Source organism: Eurytemora carolleeae, unplaced genomic scaffold (genome assembly GCF_000591075.1).
Source record: "Eurytemora carolleeae unplaced genomic scaffold, Eaff_2.0 scaffold2204, whole genome shotgun sequence".
NCBI lineage: Eukaryota > Metazoa > Arthropoda > Copepoda > Calanoida > Temoridae > Eurytemora > Eurytemora carolleeae.
This window is the reverse complement of record NW_019398089.1, coordinates 5303-25149: the sequence shown is the minus strand read 5'-3', so window position 1 is coordinate 25149 and position 19847 is coordinate 5303. Positions and strand designations below refer to the sequence as shown.

The 19847-nt window shown below is 29.9% G+C and overlaps 3 protein-coding genes and 1 long non-coding RNA gene across 4 annotated transcripts; all 4 read left to right on the top strand.

Annotated features, from left to right (window-relative positions):
• The first annotated feature begins 5613 nt into the window (after window positions 1–5613).
• Window positions 5614–6987, top strand: LOC111716785 (probable ATP-dependent RNA helicase ddx42). Its single transcript, XM_023492269.1, has one exon. It carries the CDS (start codon window positions 5614–5616, stop codon window positions 6985–6987), a length of 1374 nt encoding a protein of 457 aa, XP_023348037.1.
• A 6097-nt stretch (window positions 6988–13084) lies between these two features.
• LOC111716781 (putative DNA helicase INO80) lies at window positions 13085–14977 on the top strand. The gene is made up of 3 exons (XM_023492267.1): window positions 13085–13186; window positions 13611–14768; window positions 14841–14977. Exon 2 carries the CDS (start codon window positions 13615–13617, stop codon window positions 14491–14493), a length of 879 nt encoding a protein of 292 aa, XP_023348035.1. The 5' UTR covers window positions 13085–13186; window positions 13611–13614; the 3' UTR covers window positions 14494–14768; window positions 14841–14977.
• A 375-nt stretch (window positions 14978–15352) lies between these two features.
• Window positions 15353–16520, top strand: LOC111716784 (glutamic acid-rich protein). The gene is made up of 2 exons (XM_023492268.1): window positions 15353–15452; window positions 15522–16520. The coding sequence occupies exons 1-2, from the start codon at window positions 15360–15362 to the stop codon at window positions 16518–16520; spliced, it is 1092 nt and encodes a 363-aa protein (XP_023348036.1). The 5' UTR covers window positions 15353–15359.
• A 1595-nt stretch (window positions 16521–18115) lies between these two features.
• LOC111716782 (uncharacterized) lies at window positions 18116–19010 on the top strand. Its single transcript, XR_002768601.1, has 3 exons — window positions 18116–18366; window positions 18593–18669; window positions 18794–19010. It is a non-coding gene; the product is annotated as an uncharacterized LOC111716782 (long non-coding RNA).
• Window positions 19011–19847: the final 837 nt, after the last annotated feature.

Below are 19847 nucleotides of genomic sequence, written 5' to 3'. Positions count from 1 at the left end.
AAGAAGAAGTACATTGCTAAAGTACTGTTCCAGAAATAACTGTTCGGGAAGGCAGAACTATCGTTAACGAATTACGTACCGTACCGATAACTAACACCGCATACCGTATGCAAAACGTATTGTTCATAATATAATTGCTGTAGTTGCCGTTAACAGCAAATTAATATATAATAATAAATAAGAGAACCCAAGATACAAGATACTGTTCCAGAGAAAAAAACAACCTGTTACAAGAGTTCCTGTGTTCCAGAAGCAAAATCAGATTGTTCCGGAGTATCGTCCAACATGGTGACTACGCCATCCCTTGGACTACTGTTCCAATGTTAAAGGAAGTAAATAACCAACTTGTTCCAATGTTACAGAAGTAAAACTACTAGAGGGTTCCTGAAACTGAGATACTACTCCAGAAACCGGAACATATATATTATGAACAACGATAACGTTTAATTGACTAACACCTATTACATAACTCCGCATTAACAAATGCAAAACTATTAGCTCCGCATGAAAGTGCACCCTATTAAATCCGTCTTTTTGAGTAATTGAAAATTTCAAACTTTTATTACTTGATACTTTTGGCCGGGAAGATTGCCTAATCTTTTTTTAATATATTCTAATCTCTTTTTAATATATTCTAATCTCTTTTTGATATATTCTAATCTCTTTTTGATATATCTACTTTAACGAAAAAAGGCTATGTCTGAGTTTTAAGTTTATAGATGGATTTTCTGTAAAAAATATAAAATTTCGAGTTCAAGTTAAAAGAGGATTTTTAAGAAAATACAGATAAATTGTTGAAATGAGTCTTAAAGATTCACATAGAGAAACCAGAATTTTTTAACTTAAAAAGAATATTAACTTTGGAATTGAATTATTCTGTTATTTTAACCAAAATTCAGTGAATTAAGCTAATAAATTGAAAGTCTTGAGAGAAAAAGCCACTAAACAAAGTTTATTGAAATTACAAAATGTGAACAAAGATATTTTGATATTTAAATTCAAGATCTATTTTATTCGAGAAAAATCTGCATTTTATAGATTCATTTTTGCATCTTTTCTGTATTGAGCGTTTTTCGATACCCACTTTTGAATCTAGATATTCTATATTTTAACTGAAAACTTATTTTCTACAGAAAATCTAAAATTTGAAAATTAAGTTCTTCATATTTTCTATAATCAAAAAGAGATAAAACCTTTGAATCCGGATATTCGAATATTTAAGTCCAAAAACATATTTTTAAAGAAAAATCTAAAATTTTGGAGATTTCTTTTTGCAAACTTCTTTTCTATTGAGCAAAAGAGTTACAAATCTTTGAATCCAGATATTCTAATATTTAAATTCAAAAACATATTTTTGAAGATTTCTTTTTACAACCTTCTTTGCTATTGAGCAAAAGAGTTACTAACTTTTGAATCCAGATATTTTAATATTTAAATTCAAAAACATATTTTTACAGAAAAATCTAAAATTTTGAAGATTTCTTTTTGCAAACTTCTTTTCTATTGAGCAAAAAAGTTACAAACTTTTGAATCCAGTTATTCTGATACTTAAATTCAAAAAATATATTTTTGAAAGAAAATCTAAATTTTAGAGATTTCTTTTTGCAAATTTTTTACTCTATTGAGCAAAAGATATACAGACTTTTGAATCCAGACATACTGATATTTAAGATCAAAAATCTAATTTTGGAGAAAAACTAAATTGTACAAACTCAATTTAAAATCTTTTTTCTGTAAATCCAAGAAAATACAAGTTTTTAGTATAAATTCCTTTAACTTTAGCTAGAAAACGCCTGTCTACTGGAATCATTTCTTTGTAAAAAATGTAAAATCCTAATTTTGGTTTTTCATTTTCAATTTTTATATTTCCTTGAAATATCTGGAAAATAGAATAAAAATATAAATCAAAATTTTTATTTTGGTTTTTCATTTTGAATTTTTATCTTTCCTTGAAATATCTGGAAAATAAAATAAAAATATAAATCAAAATTTTTATTAATTTGGATTTCAAGTCTAGATTCAAAAATTAATATTTGAAGACTAAATATCTGGATTTAGATCGAAATAGAAATTCTTTGAATATTTCTTATTATTTTGGAAAAAGCTAAATATCTATAAGCAAACTTAAAAATTTTTTGAAAAAATCTATAACAGGAAAATCTGGATTGAAAACAAAACAAACTTAACTTCCTGGAATTCTTTAATTTGAGAGAATAAGATTGAAAAAGCAAACTTCTCATTTTTTAATATTATCAATTTTGAAAATATNTAGGGGTTGTATTTTAGCAAATTAATTATGGAAATATTTATTATAAAATCCTGACATTATGGCAAATAACATTTGCATAATCTGATAACTTGCTGAGCTGGTGCACGAGACATTGCCCTCATGCAAACCTAAACATTAAACATAAATATTTTGATAAAACTTGCTGAACTGGTGCAAAATACATTGCCCTCATGCAAACTTGAAACATAAATAAACAATTTGTAAATTCTGTTAAGAGAAAAATAAAAATACAAAAACTTTGTAAATTATTTATCGTTATGTGAAGAAAGAAGGGAGATATATCTAATTAACATATAACTCTAGATAATATTTGTTACAGAGGAAATGACCTGTAGCAGAATGGATTAATGGAATTATGGATCTTGGATACATGGAGAACATACATTAACCAAGGTACAACACATTGAATAAAATAATTCTATACCAGGTGGAACGACTGGTAGCAGCATGGATTAATGGACATATGGATCTTGGAGAACATACATTAACCAAGGTACAATACATTGAATAAAATAATTCTATACCAGGTGGAACGACTGGTAGCAGCATGGATTAATGGATTTATGGATCTTGGATATATACATTAATCAAGGTAAAACACATTGAATATTATAACTCTATACCAGGTGGAATAACTGATAGCAGTATGGATTAATGGAATTATGGTTAATGGATTTATGGAAAACATGAATTAACCGAGGTAAAATTACTCAAATATTTCATGCCTAGCTATTGTGTACAGCATTTATTTTAATTTAACATAACGACAAGTACACTTTTGTTGGATAAGTTTAATCCATGATTTAAATAGCGGGACACAAATTCAGTCTATAATATAAACAGTATACCGGAAGAAAAGAATCCGGTAATCAAGGATATCAGAGCGTCGGATTATCTAAATTCGAGAAACTAAAATATTCAGTTTCGAAATTATAAGGATATCCAAGTGGAATATTACCATATACAAGGAATTATAAGGATATCCAAGAGGAATAATACCAGATACAAGGAATTATAAGGATATCCAAAGGAATATCGCCAGAAACAAAGAATTATAAGAATATCCGAGTGGAATATCACCAGATACGTAGGATTAAAAAATCCACACTATCTGAATGGCATAAGGACACCAGATTATTAGTGTCCCAGATTGATAATTTATAATACAGTAATCCTGGATAAAAATATACCAGGTTACGGAATATTAAAACATTGGATACCACAAGATTATCAATTTAATAAAAATTGTGTTATTCGAAAATATACAATAAAGAACTAGTTATCTGTTAAAATTGTTATAATCGAAATATATATAAATAAATTATGTGTTAACAACAATTGTTTTTGATGTAGAGAATAGAGTATAAACTGCGACATAACTTAATGCTTGTTTGGGTTATATTTTAAGAATATAAAGAAAAGAATATCAAGATTACAGTAACATTGAGAATCAGAATAGTTATCTGTTAAAATTGTTATAATCGAAATATATATATATAAATAAATTATGTGTTAACAACAATTGTTTTTGATGTAGAGAATAGAGTATAAACTGCAACATAACTAAATGCTTGTTTGGATTAAATTTTGAGAATATAAAGAAAAGAATATCAGAATTACAGTAACATTGAATATCAGATTTTCACTTCTTGTTAAATAAATCTATTCAGTTTCTGAGACATTTACACTGTAATATTTAATAAGGCTATTAATTGAAAATATATAGTTTAACTATAGCTACGTGAAAATCTGCATACTCGTCTTGGACTTATCAGCAGACTTTCTTGTTGAGTAATTAGAAAAGAAAATCAATTGTGAATAATTTTCTTCGATTTACGATATATTCTATATTCAATAAATAATAAACCACGATGTCTATCCGGGATATTGAGCTAGAAAACTCTTTAGAGAGGATAAATCAACTAGAGGCTATTATATCATTATCTATACTTAAGGACGAAAATCCTCAAAACGTGCAAGAAATATCTCAAATCTTGAAAAATGTAAATTTGTCTCTATGCAAAAATTCCGATCCTTCATCTGAAAATCTTGATCCGGACAAGAAATTTATAAAGATTAAAAGCCTTTTGAACAAATCCGAGAAAAAAGAAAAGGAGAAAAAATTTGACTTTGAGATAAAAACCTTTTCAATGGAAAGTGTTCTTGATGATTTGAATAAATTAAGCTTTAAATTATCTGACTATATGGAATCATACGGTACAACAAATATAATTTACTTGAGCAAGACCTGGTTAGATGGAACAGCAGAATTTAAACGAGACAACTTAAGAAAGAAATATGTTAAACTTGGGGACCAGGAAAATCGCGTAGGTTTTACGGTTGCTAATTCTTACAGTTATGGGATACAGTTAGAAATAAAAAAATGTATATCGTATATAGATTCAGAGAAAAAGATTATAAATTGGGAAGCAGTCATGGAAGATTTAAAAAGTCTTTCAAAATCAAGTGGCTATACTGAGGGAGATGTCCACTTGGCCCTCATGGGATTTCTCCGTTTAGGGGGGTTAAATCAAGACTTGTATTCGCATATGCACATTAATGAAATAGCAGACTCGCTCATAAAATCGGTTAAACCAATTCATAAATCAACTGTATTTTGGGGAGCATTGCGTAAATTAACAAGAGAGGTAAATACTCCATTACAATTGATTCTATCCGAGGCTGAGTCCTACATTAGAAAAATATTTCCAGATCCAAACCAACAAAAAGTACGCGAAAATTATCATTTCGTAGCATTGACGTCATTTGTTAACGACAAAATATCTTTAGAAGTCACGAATGATATAAAGAGGAAAAAGGAACTTAACCAAGATTATTATTACGAACATTATAAGGATATGTGTCTACGATTAGAGCAAAACGATGTTAATATTCCTGCTGAGCCATTGAAATATGGTAGAAATGCTAAGAAATCGTCCGTACAAGAATTTCATAACATAAAGGAAACCCATAACTTGCATAATATACAAAGCAAAAATATACTTTCAGTAGATAATAATTCAGACGATGAGGAATTTGAATTTACGAATGCATGCTTTAAAAGGAGGCAACCTATATATTCAAGTAAGGTTAATAGCTTAGATCAAGAGCAGTCAGGACAAGGAGTTAAAACCTTAGGGACATGTTTTGGAGATAGGAGCGAGGATGACATTACAACATATATAAAATTTAATAATAACTTTTATTGCGTTCCTTTAAAGGATTGTGACTTAACTATGCAATTGGCATTAATACAAGCTATGAAAACAGGTCGCATTAATCAAAACGTTAGTCTTCTTTGGGATGACAATGTAGAATATATGATGAAGATTTCAAAAGATGAGTTTAATACTGCTAAAACCATAGGATGCAAACCTGATAATACATGGATAGAAAGAAGGGAACATGTTCTGAAATTAACTTTAACCACAGAAATTAATAAAACGAAATCTGAGGATAATTTAACTTCACATAATACAGACCGTAATAGATCAGATTCTGATGACTATAATTCCCTTAATGGATCAAATAATGAAGAATCGTCCGTAATTGAGCTAAATAATACAAATATAAGGGATTCAGATAAAAGAAATGGATACTTTAAATATCCAGAGATGTATAAACCATTTTATAATAATGACAAAAAACAAGAAAACCAATATGGAGATAGGGGTCAGAATAAAACAAATGATAGGGATGCATATTATAGGTTTAAAAATGGTAACAGAGATAATAAAAAACCATATCAAGATAATACTATTTATTACAGGAACAGATCCAAGTCTCCAAATGGTTACTCCAACTCTTATAATTACAGGTATGATAATAATTATAATGGATCAAGACAAACTTCCCAGGAAAGAAGGGAATATAGAACTAATGGTTATTCAAAATCACCGAATAGATACTATTCAAAAACTTACAACCGGTATGGTCGTTCTCCGTCGTCTAAATTTAGAGGAGACACGGACAGAAGATATAGGTCTCCTTCTTGGTCAAGATCGTCAGGACAAATTGGAACTCGTCCAAGATCCCAATCTGAAAATAACAGATATGTAAGAAACTCATATGATAGAGATAGGAACAACTCATATGATAGAGATAACCAGAGGCAACAAAGAGATAGAAACGATTCATATGATAGAGATAGCAAGAGACAGAGAGAGAACAGAGAAAGGTCAAAATCTAGCGATAAATATGACAGACCTTTTAATAAATATGACAATACTTCCTATGGTAGGGATAGGCAAAGACAAAAATCTACATATAATAGGGAAGATAGAAGTAAATCTTCGGAGAGAAATGGGTCGAAGGAACGCGGTAGATCAATAGAGAGAAGACGACCTAATTATAATCGCGAACGATCATATGATAAAACAGATTCAGCAGAGAATAGAGGTAGAATCACATCTAGAGATAGAAGTTTAGAAATTAGGCTAAGATATCCTAAATTTAAACCAGGAGATAACTGTGACGTAAACTACAACCCCAGAAGGAATAAATTATGCAGAAAATGTACTCTGAAGGGGGTGCAGACGCACCACGAATTTGAGTGTAAGAAATTCACGAAATTCAATGATAATCCCTGCAAAAAATGTCATAACGGGTTCCATTTCGAAAAAGAGTGCTCAAACTCTAATGCCAGTACATATAACACTGATACTGAATCCGAGGAAAAAAACGACAGTCTGGGTTAAATTCCAAGGGTGGTTTAACTCAGAATATATTAAATAATAATAATATATTAATAGATAACCCGATTACATCCGAAGACGAAATAAATAAAATATTAATTAAAGATAATAGTTCAATTGATAATTCAAATAATGTCATAGATAAGGAACATATCAATGAAATAAATGTTAAATTTCCTTTACCAAAAATTAAAGTAGAAAATAACTTTCCAAAATGTGAGAAACACTTAACCTTAATAATGAAAGATTTTTTACTGTTAACAGAAACTGAACACGACTATTCCAAGGATAGACAAGACTATATTGAAAAGTTATTAATGGATGAAAAAATGCGATCCATTGAGAAAAAGAAAAATAGAGTCATTAATAAATCGGAATTAAATGTTATAAGTCTAGGACCATCTGAAAATATAAAACTAAATATCACTAAATCATCTAACAATGATATAATTAATAGATTGAGGTGTACCTGGATACGAGCTGGAGAACAGTACGAGTGTCTGGTAGATACCGGAGCATCACATGCATTTCTAAAAGAAGATCAAGTAAATAAAATTCCAAAAAACTTAATTATAAATAAAAGGAATTATAAAAGTTCAATGTTTACCGCAGGAGGTAATCTTAAAAACAATATAAAAGCAAAAATCATTATAATTTGCAGTTTTCAATTAGATAATGGCGAGAATATAACAATTCCGATAGAATTTTTAGTAGCAACACATTTAAATGGATGGAATATGATCTTAGGAGAAAGTTTTTTAGGAAACGAGGACCTAAATGCATCCATACATAATAAATTCATTTCATTGACAAGAAAAAATAAAATATATAACATTGTTTTATTCCATAGTAAACCTCACGAGGCAGCAGGCTACGTGAAATCTGGAGAAAGACTAGAATTGGCACCATATCAGGGGAAGCAAATATCGATTGCGTTGCACTCTGATTTGAAAACAGGTACAGCGCTTATAGAAAAAGATATTATGATAAAAAATGTAAAAGTAACACCAACAGTAATAAAATTGGAAAACCGAAATATATTATTAGAAATTAAAAATATAAGTGATATTCCAATCACTATATTTAAAGATTACAATATTGGGCTAATTTATAAAATATCGGAAGATACTGAAGAAAGTATGACCTTTAATAATTTTATAAATATTCTAACCGGGAAGAAATGTTCATTGGATGATGACTTAAACAAACATGATGTGAAACTATATAATAGTTTAATAGATAATAGTAATGAAAATGAAGAAACTTTTGATATAAGTGATGAAAGTTTCGAAAACGACATGGAAGAATTAATAAAAAATAACCCAGATATTAAATATAAAAGGGATGCAACGGGTGAATTCCAAGAAAATTTAACTTTCTTACCAGATCCATCAGAGAAAGTGGAAACCTGGACGTATGAAAACGTAAACATCAAACATTTGAATCCGAATCAACAATCGAAAATTTTGACTTTATTAGAAAAATTTAAGGATTGTTTTGCTAAATCCAAAATGGATGTGGGCAAAACAGATTTGATAACTTGTGATATGAAGGTAGATAAGTGTCACCCAAACTATAAAAGCCAAAAACAGAGGTATATGCCAAGGGATAAATTAAAAGTAGCCCAGGAGGCAGCAGATGTACTGTTAAAATCGGGGGTGATAAGACTATCTGAATCACCCGAGCTTAAATCAAATTTATGTTTAGTACCACGGATAGAAACAGGAAATATTAGAGACTCAACCATCGCAGCTAAAATAAACTCCAGGAAGACAAATCAAGGTAACACTTGGAGAGTTTGCGTAGATCTCAGAAATCTTAATGCTTGTAGTATAGGCAACACAAGCCCTTCATTGACAACCTTAGATTCAATTTTAGGCGCACTCCGAGGGAAAATGGTTTCAAATTTAGATTTTTCAAATGGTTTCTTTCATATACCATTAACAGAAAGATCCTGTCCCTTGACAGCTTTCTATTTAGGAGATAAAATATATGAATTTTGTAGACTAAGTCAAGGATATATATATAGTCCAACAGTTTTTATTAAGTTTATGCAAAGAATCTTTTGCAAAGAAGAATTCGAAATAAGTAAACAAACATTATCAAAAGAAGAACTAAAGATAATTAAAAATATGGATAGCTTTGAATCAATTGCAATAAATTTTATGGACGATTTATGGATATATTCGCCAATAGAAATGGGATTTGAAGGACATCTCATTTGTATAAAACTAGTTTTTAGTGCTTTGAAAAGGGCCAAAGTAAAATTAGGGCCAAAGAAATGTGTCTTTTATACACATGATTTCAAAGTTCTGGGAATAGCAGTTAATTCTAAGGAATCTACAATGTTTATAGATGAGAAAAAAGCAAATGCAATACTCATGTGGGGTAGACCAAGTTCTTTAGCAGAATTAAACAGTAGAATTTTTTCTTTAAACTATTGGGAAAAATTTCTACCGAAATTAAGGGAAATTATAGCACCATGGTATCTAGTGCTACGGTCACAAAAATTCTATTGGGATAAACATTGCGAAGACGCTTTTAATCAATTAAAAATGTTAATTCTAGCAGATATTAGACTAAATATCCCAAACGAAGACGATCAATTAATTCTAGCTACGGATGCTTCAAAAATAAGTTCTAGCCAAGTTCTCTTTATTAGAGACAAGGATGGAAAATTACGAATTTGTGGATGCAACAGCAGAATATTTTCTTATCAGGACTCAAGGAGAGACGCAAACTTTAAAGAATCAATAAGCCTAGCAACAGGTTTCAAAGTTTTTGGACCATATTTAAGTTTAAGTTCTAAACCACCTATTATCCTGTGTGATGCAAAGAATTTAATGTATATTAGCAGGCTAAAAGAGCGCTCGATTCTAGCAAATAACCTGGTGATGTATTTAACGGATATGGCCAAATTATATGAATTTCAAATCTTTTCAATACCAGGACCTATTAATTTCTTATCAGATTTATTAAGCAGAGCATTTAGTAAATCCAGATTCATAAATGTAGACAAATATAATTTATCAAAAGAAGCAGCTGAAAATTTACCAGAAATCGGTCCTCTTTTCAGCATTGATCATAGTACGCTAATAAAATATTTAGAGTCCGAAATGCTGCCAATTAAAAATGACAAGGGTAATAGACAAAAATGTTTACCTAAGCAATTAGAACCGCTCCTTCGATTATATATGGACAGAACACCTGAAGAAAAATATATTGATACAATTTTATTATTGAAACAAATAAGTAATAAAATAAAAAATGCGGACTTAAATTCTACAATTACAGTTCAAGGAACTAAGGATTTAAAACTCAATGAAGACGACATTAAAAACTTGTTGAATCATGATATAAGTAAAGGGTCAGAAACAAAAAAAGCAATGTATATAAAACCTCTTTTTGAGAGAATTATCGATGAATATTTCGGTGAAGACTTGGATCCGAAGTATAAAAACAGAATAAGAGACGCATTATTAAATAATTTTCTTAAAATGAGACGTATAGAATCAAGTTCATCAACTTTATATAATATGTACGAAAATCTAAAAGATGAGATAATAACGGAAATTAATATTAATATTTTGGAAAGTTGCAGTACAAAATGCAAGGTTAAAAATAAACCTAAAATGGTTGTATCCGAACATGATGTACTTTGGGACGACGGTTGTACAACTAAGACAATGCCAGTCCTTAATAATAATATTTTCACAAATGAGTTAACACCAAATAAGATTTTTTTAGACGTACAACATGAAGATAAGAATGAAATGGATAATGTATATGGTTATTCATTAAATTTGAAACTTTTACATTCAAAAATCGAAAAATTAGATAAAATTGACATTTCGAACAAGGATAAAATAAAAGTATATCAAAACGGTAAAAAATTAGATATTTATTTTATTTGTACCGGATTATATCCGCCAAAAACTACACCATATGGTTTCGATAGTGGGATAGACTTGTATGTACAGTCGGAAATCATTCTTGAACCTAACATTCTTACAAAAATAAATACGCAGACAAGAATATTACTTAATACAACAACATGTGGTATTATTTATCCAAAATCCAGGAGTATGGGTAAATTCGACATCTTCCGAGGTGTCATAGACTCAAATTACCAGGGGGATGTAATTGTAGGTGTAACTAATATCACTAAAGAAAGCATTAAATTGTCTGAAGGAACTAGCATATGTCAAATGGTAATTACAGAATGTAATGTAGCTAACCTAATAGAATGTAAACATATTGAATACTTTTCGGACGGGATTGCAAGAGGAACACAGGGTTTTGGAAGCTCTGGAAATAATATTAAAATAACTGAAGCCGAAAATATTGAAAACTTGGAAAATGTCATTGATTCATCTACAGAATATAACTTTTTAGAGAGTATTTCACTCCAAAATACGAAAATATTTGAATATGCTAATGTTTACAATATTTTAGAAGATATCTCGGAGGAATACAGTAAGAAGACGAGGTCATTAGAACAAGAACAACTACATGAGCAGGAACTTAAAAAAACAGGTATGGATTATTTAAGGAGTAAATATATGACCCTTGATCCAAAAGAACATCAAATTCTAATTAAAGAATATTTAAATAGACAAACTTTAAAAAATGCTACTTTATACACAGACGCAATGAAAAGCGAAAATTTTGACAACGAATGCATTAAAAATTTACAATTAAACGACGAATATTTAAGCAATATTTATAAGCAATGTAAAGATGATTCAAGAGATAATTTTAAAATTGTTAACAAGATGCTTTATAAAAATTCTGCAGGACATTATAGACTTTGTATACCATCTATTTTGTTGATAGGAATAATTAAATGCATACACGAAAAGTTATTACATTGCTCTAAACGTCAATGTATATCTAGTTTTAAGAAATATTTCTATCATCCATTTGCTGCTCTTTACATTACTAAATATATAAATAGTTGCCTCACTTGCAGGTGTACATCAATGTCAAAATTGCCAGAAAAACATACAAAAACCGAGCGGACAATAACTGCGAAAGCTGCTCGAGAACTATTGAATATGGATTTAATACCAAGTCTACCAACATCAAATGGCTATACTGCAATATTAATAGTGGTTGACGATTATACCAATTATTTAATAGCAATTCCTTTGTCAAATATAGAAAGTTCAACAATTGAAAAATCTTTAAACATAGTTTTCTCTACGATAGGATTTCCACGTTATGTAAGAACCGATTGTGACAGAAGAATCACTAAAGCCTTAGAAAATTTAGCGAAGAAAATTCCATTCATAATAACTTCTTCAGCACCGTATAGACACGAACAAAATGGCCGCTCAGAAATTGGAGTTAAAATGATAAAAAATTTGTTAAAAAAGGCAATATACGACCCGAATCTTAATTTAACAAAATCAAACTGGGCTGACATTTTAACAATTACGGTAAAGGCATTAAATAATATACCTGTCTCAAACTCCGAAATAAGTAGGGAAGAATTTTTCTTCAAGTCAACATCTAGAAACATATTTAATATGTTAGGTGCAGAGAAAATATTCGAATTTGTAAATAACGATGATGAAATTATTGACAAATTTGAAAAAGAAAGGAATTTAAAAAAGTTAGAAAATATTAAAAAATCAAAAATGAATATAAGACCGGAAACAATACATACTGGAGATATAGTTCTTTTTGTAGACAATACGAACCCTCCAGTAGGGGTATCTACTCAATTATCTCCGAAACTGTATTTAGAACTGTTCCAAGTTTTGCGTAAAGCTTCGAAAGCAAAAAATCTAGAAATTATTTCTTTACGTACTGGTCTTATTCATACAGTACATAAAACTCAAATTAGAAAAATTAAAATTAACGAATTTATATCCGAATGGAAAGCGGAAAATTATATAAAAAAGATAGTTAATTTAGCAAGATTCACGAAACCAGGCCAAAACAATTGGAACGAACCGCTTTTTCATTTTGAGAAGGACGATAAATCTGAACCTGATTTAGATCAAATTAATCCTAACATAACAGAGATAAGAAAGCTTATGGAAAGAGACATTGAAAATGAGGAAAAAGAAAACAATTTTAAAGAGAAACCACCTGATATTCTTTCTCCTAGGAGTACGGAGACAGAAGAACATAACAATCACGGACACCAAGAACGTATACTGCCTTTGCGAAACAGGACAGTACATTTCAACAGGTAATCAAGCCAGGACCTAAATATAAAGAAAATAATATTTTTAACAATGGAGTTTTAAATAAATAAAATATAAACAGTCATCCTGCTCAAACAGTGGAAAATAATTGTTCACTATAACGTTGAAAATCTTTAATTGAATAAAGAGAGTTTTAATAAATTAATAAAACTATGACATATCAGTTCATATCCCTTAATTAAATAAGGAGGAGAACGATAATTTATAAATGAACAAAACTGACACTAATATGATGGGATGCTGGAATAAATTTATTTATTACAAACTTCTTATGATATTAATCTGTTTATATACAAGTGGAAAGAAAATTAAAATAATACAAAATAAAATATAAAGAATCTAAAACAAAAAGTTGAAGTAAATATTATGTTTAAAATATGAACTATATTTTAACTCAGTTTAATTTAGAATCATGCCGAGGAAACCCAAAACATACGAGGAACAAATGGCAGCCTTAACTTTAAGGAGTCTACGGCCGAGACCACTTAAAAAGAAAATAAGGTTGAAAGAGAAAATCCCTCATGGAAAACATATAGAGATAACACCTGAAGCTCAACAAAAGGATTTTCATGAGAATACATCATCTGTGGATATGGTTGAAGTTTCCACAGACCCAGCAGATCAAGGAAACCCTGTTGAAGAAAGACAGCAGGTGCCTATCAAGGATCCTGAAGAAGATATTGAAGAAGACGACCCTATGGAAGACCCTCATTGCATAAATCAAAATAAACCAACTGACGATAAGCAGGATGAGGACGAGAATGATCAAAAATACGAACAAGATACTGAGGATGAAGACGAGGACGGAGAAAATTTCTTTTTTACTCCGGAATACAAAGAATGGACGACAAAACTTCCATCGAAAATTATAGATACACGGACGGATTTTCAGAATAAAGTTGCCAAATATAATTTGATGAAAAAGGAGAAGTTGAAAAAAATGGTTACACGGAACCGAGAAGCTAAGATGCGAATAATGAAGAATTTGGAAAAGATGAATGACAGAAATATAAAAGTACAGCAGTTTATGAAAGGAGAAGATGAAACACTGAACGAAGAATTAAAGGATATTGCAAGAATATCATTAAGAAGATTCGAACTGAACAAAATTACGTTGGACAAACTGGAAGACGAAGAAATGAAGATGATCGAGGATAGAATAACTTTTATTCAGGAAGTGTCAAAATTATCGAAAGATTTGGCGCGTATAAATGAATGCTACATCTCAGAATTGATTGCGGAGGATACTAACGAACAATATGAACATTTATATGTAGAGGGCATCCTATAGTAACAAAGGATTAAAAAAGTAGTAAAATATTTGATTAATGTAAAAAGTAGTTAATAAATATAGTATCTTTACACTCTAGTACAATGTAGAGGATCTTAGACAAGTCATCATTTGAAAGATTTTTTTTTGAAAAGGAAAACAATCCGAAATATTTTATTTTCGAGAAGACATGAAAATATGGAAAATTTTTAAATTTTATTTTCCAGAGAATATGGCCCAAAAATTAGTAATTGAGTACATTGACGATAAATTGAATATTATCACCAATGACCAAGGTATATTAAAGTAATATAATTTCCGAACAAATTAAAGATGAAATCAATAAATTATAAAATATAAATGCCTAGGAAATGACACTGAAAAATCAAACGTCTGCGAGAACTTTAGAGTGAGATGCAAAATGGAACATGCAGAAACATTTGAATTAGAACACTCGAGGATTCGATTAGAAAATATAGAATTAAAAAATCGATTATTTGTAATGGAAAAAAGATTAACCTTTTATCGCTCATTGATCAATCGTTATAAGAACCTTGTGAGATACATTTATGCTCAGTTATACATATTAAAGGACCGCATTACAGATTTAGAAAATAAAAACGAAATTTAGAATAAATAAACCGTAATGTGCATACTCTTAAGAAGAATGATAATTTAAGATCAAATATTAGTAATTTAAACCAAGGAATGGAATGTATAGATATATAAAATCAATTCTTCTTTAAGATAAATTTTATTTTTACCATAAAATAAAAAATGAGAATTCTGTATACATACAACTCATATGAAATGGCTTTGAATAAATTTTTGTAATCTAATCGAAATGAGGAAGGAAAATATTTGAAAGAATACATCTTCCAGAGAATATGGCCAATAATACTTTACCCGAAATTGAAGCCATAAATTTGGTCCAAGAAGAAGTAGTTCGTTCAACTTCGTGTACATCATACGAAGAGCAGGTGACACAAAAAACTAAATATAATAAACATGAAAATATGCTATTATGTATTAAAACAACAATTATTTAGATATTCTATTCGGACTCATCAATCAGCAATGAATCCGAGAAGAAAGAAAGACGGGATAATGAAGACACAAAAGAGGAATATTTCTTAGGAAAACCAAGGAGTAATTTCTTTAGACCAAGAACACCACTTCAGTCGGGGCCATCAACTCTGAATTCAGCAATCGAAAACATGGTGGATTCAAATAACTTGAGAACATTAGCAAGCGACTTATCGAGAATGACAAAACTTCAAATTCTTTGGAATAACAGGGAGGAAGATTACGAATCAGAAATCGAATTTGGAGGACATGGATATAATAATAACGCGTTGATTAATATTTTTGAAACAAATATACCTGACCCACAAGGATATGACGTTGATGAAGATGCTCTTAATAGAGCAGAATCGGAACTACTGAAGGACATAGTTACAGTCCCTGAAGAGGAAGACACAACAAGATCCAAATTAGAAAAGTTGGAGGAAGACTCATATAATCTCAAGAAACGCCTAAGTAGGATCGAAGGGCGAGAAGGTTGTATTTTTATAGCTCTTCATTCTCTCCAAGATAAGGTGACCACATTCATCAATATGGTTGAGCCAGAAAACCTGAAAAAATGGTTGGTAAATATGGAATCGGAAGTATTAAGGCAGAGAATAAAGGAAAATAAAAACTTAGAGGAAATACAAACATATCGAGCATTAGCAAAAAAGAAAATGGACAGAATCGACGAATTGGAGAAACAAATACAATGGTGTGAACTAGCATTGGATAGTGCAATGGAAGAACGTGCAGAAATGTTCAAGATATTGGAACGTAGAACGGAAGAACTGGAGGAAAAGAGAACTGCAATCAATAAATTGATGTCAACGAATTTCGAAGAAAACAACGATGAAAACAAAGATAAAAAAGAAAACGAAGATGAGAACGAAGATGAGAACGAAGATGACGACGAAGATGAAGATGAAGATAATAGGAACTGGAATGAAAATGAGGACGAGGAGTTTTATTTCTATATTTAATAGTTCGTAGTATATATATATATATATATATATAATAGTCTAAAAAAGTATATAAAATATACTTTGTAGTACAGTATGATACATTATATAGGGGATGCAAAATGAATGGTTTAAATGTATATGATATTTAGAAATAAGGGGCAGACATAGTAAAATAAATAAATATGATATATATATACATAATAGTAGACAAATGCAATGGGACTGTAGTCTAAGTGTAAAGTATTTAAAAAAAAATTAGACAAATATTAGTATGTATGTTACAGAAAAGATGAATAGAAGATCATAAGTACCTTTCATGGATGAATATGTACATGTCAGGGAGTACATCAATGACAGGGAGTACATCAGTAGATGAAGCTTCAATAACACCAGAGGACATAGACCTCCTAAAAAAGCATAGAGAGGAACATTGTGATAAAGGCCAAACAAAATATGTCAGATGGAATATGTTAAACTTGGCAATAGGAAACGAAATTCACCGGTTAAATGCAAAAATATTCAAAGAAATAGAAGACCATATGGACTTGCAAAGATCTGATTACGAAGACGACGAAAATACAGAACTGATGATACAGAGTGAAAACTGTGTACGACTATACTGTTGGATGAAAAAATTACTCTTGGAAAAGTGGAGAAAAAATCTTAAACTCCAAGAAAAAGCATTTAATAAATTCGTCAAAGAAACAGAACAACTATTTCGAATGGAACAATGTGCAAGATCTCAGTTAAATCTAGAAGAGGCCGAGGACTTTGCTATACACGAAATCTGGGATCCTGAAGAACCATCTTTGGAACATGAAATGGATCTGGAAAATGGGATACATGGTTATAAAATCAAGATGAGGTTAACCACACCTCCGGAGTCGAGAGAAAGCAGTTCGGATGAAGAATAATATTGGATATATATATATAAAAAATATAAAACATACAAGTGTTAATATATAATACTTGTATGCTTTCAGAAATGATGTCTACCTGGAAATCAGAACAAAAACAAGATCTGGGGAGTAGTGAGAAGATATGGAAATCTCTAGACCCTAATTCTAAACAGAATCTAAAATCACTCAATAAATTAATAAAATTACAATGCAAGAAAATATGCGCAAAATCCGAATTGCGAAAAATCAGCAAAAATTGGGGTGAGATAAATGAATTGCTAAAAACAGAAACCATGAGGGCATATGATAAAGCAAGGCTCCTGAAATTGAAAGACAGGAGAATTGGGGATGAATGGAAGGACAATAGAACATTTTATAATATTAGGTTGATAAAACATGGAATATATATAGACCTATATAATGATCTTTTATCTAAATGGAAATCTAACATTGATCGTCAGGAGAGACAGACAAACAGACTAACTGACGAAATTTTATACATAACATACAAAGAAAATAAAATTCGTAAAAAAATTAAACGTAGAGAAGTACCATACAAAACAGAATCATGTACACCAATAGTGAAACCACCATTTTACCTGAAAGATCATCAAACTGAATACAACGCCACAATAGGATCATCAGATTCGGAAGAAGACAATCTAGGAGATACACAGCCAACAACCGACTCAGAAGACGACGACCTATAGATATTTATTCCTGTAAATTTGTAACATTAAATCAGAAGCAAAGTCATTTAAACTAAAAAATTAATAAAATTGGCAAAATACACTTTATCAAATATGATCAAATACTTTGCATCTGATTAAAATAGTTATATGCAATTTGGTTCAATTTAAATCTGCATTTACTCAAAATAATAATTATATATATTTCAGAGTGTACAATAACATAAGTGAGAGAATGTAAGATACCTGATTCAATCGACATAAATGATACGTAAGGTAAATAAAAAATATCTTAAACGAAATCCAAATTGTACAAATATTTGAAGGATAATATTAATAATTTCTTCTATTCTAAATATCTAAAAAAAAATAAGGAAAAAAAAGATAATTTAATAATGAGAATAAAACGCAATTTAAACGTGTATACAACATTGCGTGTGTTTAAAATATTAAAATGTTTTATTAAAATATCGATTTATCAAGAAGCATAAATGATTTCCAGGTACTGTACTAATCCGAACCCTGGATGAGGATTGGAAACAGGAGGAGAAAGGACACACTTAATCTGAAACCTACGAGGTATTATTCAGCTTATTAAAGAAAAGAAAGGGTTGAATCACAAATCTTTTAACTAATATCAAATTTTTTTTTGAATTGGTTGCAATATAATCAGGTTTCTTGAAAAAATCCTAAAATCTTTTAGGCGTAAGAGATAGTGAATGCGAGATTAATATAGTTGAACCAAATACAAGCAGTAATATAAGGAATATACAAAGAATTCTCGATTCCAATAGAGGTATATATCTAGAAAAATACAAATGACAGTTTTATTAAACTCTTTTTCGATAAATTAGCTAAAATATTGCAATTTAGATTAATTTAATCTTAGATATCCTGGGACAAAACTAGACCTAGAAGTTGAAAGGGAATATACNAATAACAGTTTTATTAAACTCTTTTTCGATAAATTAGCTAAAATATTGCAATTTAGATTAATTTAATCTTAGATATCCTGGGACAAAACTAGACCTAGAAGTTGAAAGGGAATATACAAAAAATTCTACAATTCCAATAGAGGTATATATCTAGAAAGATACAAATGACAGTTTTATTAAACTCTTTTTCGATAAATTAGCTAAAATATTTCAATTTAGATTATTTTAACCCTTGATACCCTGGAAAAAACTAGACCTAGAATTTGGAAGGGAATATACAGAAGAATTTTACAATTAATATAGAGGTATATATCTAAAAGGATACGAATAACAGTTTTATAAAACTCTTTTTCGAACAAAAACATAAAATATTTCACTTTTAGACTATTTAACCCTCGACTACCTGAAAATAACTCAATAATTGGAAATGTAAAGATGGATAAATAAAGAAAGGATAGCTATAAAAGAAGAGGTAAATTAAAATGATTCTATTCTAAATCATACTTAAAGAAATAATACATATAAATATTTAGACATGAGCGGGGACAACATACGTTATTCTCCAACGGATACTCTCAACCTTCAATCCGAGTTAGATTTCTCTGATGATGAAACACCTAGTTTTCAAGAAATATGTTCGGAGGAAAAACAAAAATTCAAGATCCCCAAACTAGATGTACAACTAAGGAAAACAAAGGAGTCAAAACAACAAATAGTCAGATTACTGAATAGTAAAGAAACAAGAACAGACAAAAGAGATGTACAGACTGCTGCGAAAGCTGAAGAAACGTACAGAGAATACGTAGCACCTAACATAGATGG

Excerpts from the sequence above, each read along its gene's own strand:
- LOC111716784 (XM_023492268.1), top strand. The coding sequence starts at position 15,360 with ATGGCCAATAATACTTTACCCGAAATTGAAGCCATAAATTTGGTCCAA. Across the intron at positions 15,453-15,521 it reads GTACATCATACGAAGAGCAG|ATATTCTATTCGGACTCATC; the intron begins GTGACACAAAAA and ends ACAATTATTTAG.
- LOC111716785 (XM_023492269.1), top strand. The coding sequence starts at position 5,614 with ATGAAGATTTCAAAAGATGAGTTTAATACTGCTAAAACCATAGGATGC.
- LOC111716781 (XM_023492267.1), top strand. The coding sequence starts at position 13,615 with ATGCCGAGGAAACCCAAAACATACGAGGAACAAATGGCAGCCTTAACT.